The 8,124-nt window shown below is 46.8% G+C and overlaps 1 protein-coding gene across 1 annotated transcript in view; it reads left to right on the forward strand.

Moving 5' to 3' along the window:
• Window positions 1-5,544: 5,544 nt before the first annotated feature.
• The window catches only part of LOC107107318 (astrotactin-2-like), a gene marked incomplete at its 5' end in the record, with an annotated part of 66,767 nt that continues 64,187 nt past the window's right edge, over window positions 5,545-8,124 (forward strand). The window contains one exon of the mRNA XM_015407599.1: window positions 5,545-5,686. Coding sequence (XP_015263085.1) covers window positions 5,545-5,686 — 142 coding nt within the window. The remainder of the gene's footprint in view (window positions 5,687-8,124) is intronic.

The following is an 8,124-nucleotide window of genomic DNA, read 5'->3' on the forward strand; positions in this document are numbered from 1 at the left end:
AAAACAATAAAAAATTTATTTAAAAAAAAAAAACTATCTGGTCTTATTTATTCATTCGTTCATTTGCAAGTTTTCATTCTGCCTTTCAACAAAATGTCATCAAGGCAGCTTTGTTACCTTTCTATTTATTTATTTATTTATTAGATTTTTATCCCACCCTCCCGCCGAAGCGGCTCAGGGCGGCTTACAACAAATAAAACCCAGTAAAATTAATACATCACGTCTAAAAAACCATCAGTAAAACAGCCAATATAACTTATTAACATTAAGATTACAATTAGAACATTACAGTTTGTACATGGCGGCCATCCTTTCTAAAGTGCTAGAACGATTGCTCTGGGCTATTAAACGCTTGCCAGAACAGCTCCGTCTTTACCGCTCTACGGAATTGGTGGAGATCCCGCAGGGCTCGAATTTTGGTTGGGAGCTGATTCCACCATATTGGTGCAGCTAGGGAAAACGCCCTGGTTCTTGTCGCTGTTAACTTAGCGTCCCTAGGGCCAGGGGGGACTAAACGATTCTGCAGCTCAGATCTCAGTGCTCTTGGGGGAACATATGGGGAAAGGCGGTCCCTCAGGTAGACAGGCCCCAGACCATAAAGGGCTTTAAAGGTCATAACCAGCACCTTGAAGCGTATCCAGAACGCTATTGGTAGCCAGTGCAGTGACCTCAGCACAGGTTGGATGTGCTCCCTCGCAGAGAGACCCATCAACAACCTGGCCGTGGCATTCTGCACCAGCTGCAGCTTCCGAAGATGCCCCTAGAAACCACAGGAGTGAAGGGCCAATCCAAGTGCATGAATTCCAACGTTTTGGTGCCATCATCAAGAAGGTCCTGCAAGGCAATGGAACTTGAAGCAGGGTCTCTCCTGTTGGTCTTAAGCATGCCAGGAGGTTCATGGTAATAGGTGGTCCTTGAGGTACCTGTCCCCCAATCAGTAGGGCTGCACAGGTCATGGCCAGCACTGTGAACTGGTAGAACTGTCTGGAAACAAACTGGGAACTGGTGACATTGGATCAAGGCTGGCATTATAAGTTTTAATTGTGCGTGGGGGTTTGGATTTTTTTGGATTTTAGTGATGCTCTCTCAGAACTGGTGTGAATTTTCTCTTTTAATCATTTTGTGTATCAGTTTTTAAATTGTGTGAGCTTTCTTGGACATAAATGCCATGCCGAGTTTGGACATTTACTTCAAAAAATAAATAAATAGATGCACTGGTTCTGTTGTCTGTCCTGGAATTCTGCATGTTCATAATAAATTAGGTCGATGTACATAATATTATTCACGTGCATTAGATTTATTTATTTTACTCTCTGATCAGGCTGTGGAATTTCCCTCTTGCAGATCCCTTTACTTGGGGCACAATTTGTTTTGCTCATTTGGGAGGGTACATATTATATTTATTCCTGCTCATCATATCTGGCCTCCCCTAACAGTACCTCGGTCTTGGCTGGAGACTCACTTCTCAAAGCTTTCCCTTGGTGAATTTTCCTGCTTCAGGCTTTGCTGTGAATGGATCTGAAGAAATCTATCCCTTAACAGGCACAGAAACATCACCCACCCACACAAGGCTCCCCCCCCCAATCTTAACATTTTGGGGTGGAAAATGGGAGAAGGAGAGGATACACTCAATCTGACACGGTTCTGCAGACCTTTGAGGGCCAGATGTTTCCTGAACAAAAGAAGAAATCAAACCAGAGAGGAGTGGGATGGAAATGATCCCTGCTCCTCCCTCGCCTCTTCTCCACCTCCCTCTATTGGCACCTTTCTGGAGGCTGTCCCCAGGGGGGCTGAACTCCTGACAGGGCCCCATCTACCCTCTGTGCCCATTTGGGCCTCCGATGACTGGATTCTGTTTTCCTTTCCTTGAAAATGGATAGGGAATTGGGAGCCGCTGTGCAGGAATGTGCCTGTTCCCTATTACGGCTCCGTTGGGGCTGAAACACGATCATGCCTGCACCAGACCTACCGATATATTTATTTATCCATACAGACATTTTCTCTTTGTTTTCATTATGTTAGGTTGTGTGTGTGTGGGGGGGGAGGTTAATCTTTCTTCTGCTCTAAGTTCCAAAATGAAGCAAACTTAAATAAAATAGTCTTTCTTTTTTGGGAGGAGAGGGGGAAAAATTAGTTTCTTCTCTTCTCCCCCATCCTCGGCCTCGTTTGTGAGTCCCAGATTGGGTTGAGATCACAGCAAGAGATGCCCACAACAGCAAATTAAAAACAGGTGGAAAGAAAGAGAGAGGGAGAAGGGGAAATAATAGTCAGAAGAAAGTGGATTGGTCGGCCCTGGGCGATACACAGGAGCGGACGTGTTTCTCCATCCGTGTTTTCTTTCTAGGAATCCCTTTTGCTTGACCGCAGCAGATAGTTTTTGTGAAGTGTCCAGGGTTCACCTTGTAGGTCTCTCTCAAGCTGTTTCCACCTTCCCTCTTGACATATGGGTTCTCTGCTTGGCAAACTCAGGGGACCAGTCTCAGTATGGACATTTGAAGCTGTCTTGTACCAGCTCAGACTGCTGGTCTTTCTAGTTCAGTGCCATCTATTCTGACTGGCAACAGCGCCCCAAGGCCTTTCTCACCATCACTTCCTAACAGGAGATCCCTTTTACTAGAAAATGCTAGAGACCAAACCCTGGGACTTTGCCGCTGAATCAGCCCGTCAGTTTATGTGGCTAAGTAAGATGTGATCTGAGTGAGATGATTGTCAGGCCAGAGAAGAGTTGTTCCCCATGCCTGTTACTTCGGCCTGCAAAGTGTGTGTTTTCCCACTGACTCAAATTTCCATGCAGCAATTTTGTTTAACAAAGCGGTGGTGTGATGGCAGCAGCTTTGGGAGGTTTCCATTTGACGACTCTAGGCGGTATTAAAATGACCAAATGGGTTCCTTTAAGGAAAGAATAAAATTTTCTGTTTATCTTTTCAGTCATTGGGAAGAAAAAGAAATCATCATTACTTTTTTGTACTTTTACAAGAAACTTGTGTGTGTGTGCGTGTGCGTGTGTAGCTCCTGCCTCCCAGATAACCAGCTCATGGATTTATAGACTGCTGGTTGATCACAGCAGGGGCTTTGTTTCTCACAATTTATGGCCACTTAATATGATACACTTCTTGTGGCAGCCGCGCACAGCCTCTCGATCTGATGTGTGGTGGGAGATGTGTGCCTCTCAGGCGTACATAGGCCAGGTTCTGATCATGACTATAGTGCCTGGAAAGAAGTGACTTCACTTGCCTCCCCCAATGCCATTTTCTCATGTTGAAATGGCCCCAGGGAGTCCTTATTTGCTCTAGTAGCCATCACTAGACCGAAGTTTCCCGTTGGAGAAAATAGCAACTCCCCAGCCCAGAGCCATTTCAGGATGCATAACAGCAGCACTATAGGGTTGCCAGCTCTGGGATGGAGAATTCCTGGGGATTTGGGGATGAAGACTGGGATTTGTGGAGTGGAGGGGGCTCAGCAGGTCATAATGACATAAAGTCCACCCTCCACAGCAGCCATTTTCTCCAGGGGAAATGATCTCAGTCATCTGGAGATCAGTTGTAATTCCAAGAGACCTCCAGGTCCCACCTGGAGGCTGGCAACCCTACACTGGGACAAAGGCTGAAGTTGCATCTCCCTGTGTGTCAGGGTCACAATCAGAATCAGGCCTATATGTATCTGGGAGGCACAGAATGAGGACTCTATCGCGTGAACTGGCCCTTCTGCTGATAGGTCGGCCTTTCTTTAGGTCTTTGATCAGGTTGAAAGGAAGCCAAAGAAGGCACAAGGGGGTGGGGGTCACTTCAACGTCCACTGTTCTCTCTCAGACAGCCAGTTTGGTGTAGTGGTTAAGTGCGCGGACTCTAATCTGGGAAAACCGGGTTTGATTCCCCACTCCTCCACTTGCACCTGGCTTGGGCAAGCTGTGGTTCTGATAAGAGCTGTTCTTGAAAAAAGAGCAGTTTCTGTCAGAGCTCTCTCAGCCCCACCTACATCACAGGGTGCCTGTTGTGGGGAGGGAGTTTGTAAGCCGCTCTGAGACTCCGAGTGAAGGGTGGGGTATACATCCAGACTCTTCTCTCTTCTTCTTCTTCTTCTTCTTCTTCTTCTTCTTCTTCTTCTTCTTCTTCTTCTTCTTCTTCTTCTTCTTCTTCTTCTTCTTCTTCTTCTTCTTCTTCTTCTTCTTCGAGGCCAACCCCAACTGATGGCAAAAGTTCAGAACTTGAGGACTCGGGGCTCCTTTTTACGTCAGAATGCCGGGAAGTTCTCTCAGTCAACATGCATGTCTGTGTGCACATGCGCACACACTCGCACAGCACTAACCTGTCCAGTTCTGGAAACGGACAACTTTTATATAAAGCCCAAAGGACGCTGGCTGTAGTCCGGATGTCTGCCTGCTTGCGTCCAGGAGAGCTATTTTTGAAAGTTTACAAAGCAGTTGGGGGTTGGGGGTTGGGAGAGCTACCGCCTCAGGTCTACTTCCAGCAGTTCTTATACAAACATCTCCCCAAAGCTGCTTTTTAAACGCTCGGGAGCTGAAACAGCAATGTGTGTGGAGGGGCGGTGGGTGCTCCAAGGGGAGGCTTCCAAGGGAAGCCAGAGGCAGCCAGGCAGACATCATTCCCGGACCCCACTGAGGTCCCCACTTCCTTTTGCTTCCAGTGGTCACTGACGGAGCCATCACAGGGAGGGAAGGGATCAGCCTGGGTCCATCATGCCTGGGTCCAATGCCAGCTCCCTCACCTCCTTCCAGCATATGGAGCCCTGAGAGGGAAGGCAGGAGGCAGCTGGGCCTCCTTCCACTGTCTTCGGTTCCAGCTCAGTTCAGAGTTCCCTTCCAAGGGCATGTCATGGAGTGAACTTTGCTTGTTGTTTGTATTAGATTTGGAAACCAGTCCTTGGCTGAAAAGCAGGATAAAAATATAGTGAATGGATTAAAACAAATGGCATCCATCCTCTATTGTGCTAAATCTCTCCCCTACTACCAATTTTGTTGTTAATACAAAAGGCCCCAGAAATAAGTTAAATTCTCCCCCCCCCAAGAAAGGGGGGGGAGCAAAGGCCAGGTGCTACAAGTGGAGCGTGGCCGTGGTATAGTGGGATGTGTGCAAATCCTCACTAAGCCCTGTGTGACGATAGGCTGGTCTCAGTCCCTTAGCCGAATTAGACTCAGAGGATGGTATGCAAATAAAACGGAATCACTCCCCCCTACATAGATCATTGGCGTGCCATTTGCCCACTCTCAGCAGGTAACCCTCCCACCCTCAGCCCCAATTCCCCCGGCCTCTAGAAATTGAGGGGTGGATGAAAAACAGCATGCCCGTGGATTTCCCCATGGATCTACGGTCCTTATGAATTCCTAGAGCCTCACGCAGAAGTAGAGTCATATCCTCCCCAAACGCCACCCTCCCCCGGCACTGTCTTCAATATCTCCCAGCATTTTCCAGAGCAGTGCTAGCAACCCTAGCATACCACCACAAGCTTCCTTGGAGAGGAGAATGGACACACATGCAAAGAGGGTAAGAAATACTATCAGCTCACCTTTGCTTCTGTTCTCTGCAGGAGAGTCCTTGAGTTTTGCCGATGATTTGCTGTCTGGCCTTGGAACAGCCTGTGTGGCTGCTGGCAGAAGCCACGGGGATGCCCCTGACACCAGCCTCTACTCCGTCATTTTCAAGTGCCTGGAGCCAGATGGACTGTACAAGTAAGGAAGGAAGCGGGAAGGGGAGGTTAGGAAATGGGAAACAGCAAAGGGGAAGTATGGGGGAGGGAGCTTCTCAGTGCCAGAAGCCGCTTGCCTTGCTCTGAGCAGTCCGTAAAAGGCCGTGGCTCTGCAGTGAAGCACCTGCTTTGCACTCAAGAGGCCCTCTTTCCGTCTGCCACTAGTAGTCGGAGTAGACACTACCGAGCTAGATGGATCAATGGTCTGACTTGGTATAAGGCAGCGTTGTGTGTCGACATTGTTAGATCCTGTTGTAGTGAAGGAGTTTGGTTAATTAGTAGAGTGTGTGCTTCCAGTGATGAGTGTTCTCAGATTCAGTCCTTGGCATCTTTGGTTAAAGAACCTCAGGTAGCACATGCTGGAGAAGACCCTTCTCTGCCTGAGCACCTGGAGAGCCTCTGCCAGTCAAAGTGGACAGCACCGTGCTAGGATCACCAGAGGTCTGACTTGGTATGTGACAGATCCAGTTGGTCAGCCATGTTGGTCTGAAGCAGTACAACAAATTTAGAGTCCAGTGGCACCTTTAAGACCAACAATAATACCTTGAATAAACCTTTGTTGGTCTTAAAGGTGCCACTGGACTCTAAATTTGTTGGTATGCGACAGTTTCTTCCAATTTAAGTATGAATCGGCATGATTTCTGACTTGACAAACTGGTTTCTGATTGGTTGGCAAACCAGAATTTGAAACCATGTTATAAGCGGGTTTGCAAACCGTGGTTAAGGAAGCATCACTGTGGTTGAGCAGGATGTCTGCTTTGTGAAACTATGGCTTGCAGTCAACTGGCACATCTGAATCAGAAACTGTAGCCTGAAGTGTGCTTGCAAACGATGATCACTGCTAATTGTAGTTTGGCTTGATGTCAGAATAGATAAACCATAGTCATAGCTGTTGTTTTGCCAATGGAGGCTACGACACCATGGAAATGGGAAACAGAGTGCTGCGAGGATGGAAAATGAGAGCAGATGCAAACTCTGAACCAGGGTTTGCCAGTTGATGCTTGGAAACCCAGTCCACGGCATGAGTTCAGCCGGCTGTAGTTCAGAAATGTGGCCTGAGCAAGCCGTGGTTTGGCACATTGTCAGTTTAAAGTGAAGTTTCAGAACAGAATGTTGTTTGAGAAGCAGAAAAGGAGACTAGAAACCCTGCGAGATGAAGGGCCCAGAAGCTGTGATAATAAAAACCTATTTTGTACTGAGTAATGATTTGTTGTTGTTGTTGTTCTGGAACCACAAAGACCATTAAACCTGTAAACTGGCACCTCTGTTGTCAATGAGCACTTTGCAGACTTGATTAATACGTTCCTTTTGCCTCTCCAGTTTGTGGCACTCCCCTCACATCACACACCCCCAGTTGCCATCCCAGCTCACCCCTTCCCCATTATGTGTGTCCAGGATCCAGGGGAAATAAGGAAATGGCTTTATTACACTGTACTTTATGAGGCACGCAGGGTCTAAAACGTGCTTGCCATTTAATAATTTTTAATGTTTCCTCTTTGTTTCTTTTGGAAAAAAACATTATAGATATTAATATCTCTGGAAATCAGGCTCTTCTGAAAAAGTGCCCAGTGTGAATGTGGAAAAGGCAGCCAGGCCGCTAGTCATTTGCTTCTAATAAATTGCTCATGCGCTATCGGTCACTGGCTCTCTGGTTGCCAACCGAGCCAGAGGAGAAGGGATTGTTTCCATTCTTCTTCCAAAGGTCTCACAAGGAAGCAGTAGAATGTAGTGCTGACCTTTAAGATGCCCGGGGGGGTCTCAGATGTGCTTCCAGCTCCTTCTCTCCACTCCCTGGGAGACCCACCAAGTGACTAACCCTTCTCGTCTTCCCTGCCTGTGAAACAGACAAATTGTCTGTACTTCCCCCCCTTTTTTTTTGACTCCCAGAGTTACTGTTCATCATTAGCAATGTGCAAAACCTGCTGTTTTATTTCCATGAAAATATTATCTCCATGTTCTCAGATACTCATGGAAAGTCCGTAATGTGTCTCAGATATCCTCTTCTAAACAATGCCTGCTCGTATGATGTCCCTTCTCCACCCGCCACGGGCAAAAACTGCTGCTCATCCTGAATGTGAATCACAGTTGGATGCTAGCATGTGCTCATGGACATTTTAGAAGTGTGGTTGCAGGCTCCAGGTTATTGTTGGCATGACAGTTCCTGCTCCACTGTCCTGCCTTGTGTCAGCAGGTGTGGATCTGCAAGTGCATGGGCGTCCAGGAATGTGTATCCTGACATTAGGGATCAGTTCCTGGAATAGTTTCTCATAGATAGATAGATAGATAGATAGATAGATAGATACAGAGATAGATACAGAGATAGAGATAGAGATAGATAGATAGATACATATAGATATAGATAGATACATATAGATATAAATATAGATAGATAGATAGATAGATAGATATAGATGATAGATA

Source organism: Gekko japonicus, unplaced genomic scaffold (genome assembly GCF_001447785.1).
Source record: "Gekko japonicus isolate JY-2015 unplaced genomic scaffold, Gekko_japonicus_V1.1 scaffold1257, whole genome shotgun sequence".
Classification (NCBI taxonomy): domain Eukaryota; kingdom Metazoa; phylum Chordata; class Lepidosauria; order Squamata; family Gekkonidae; genus Gekko; species Gekko japonicus.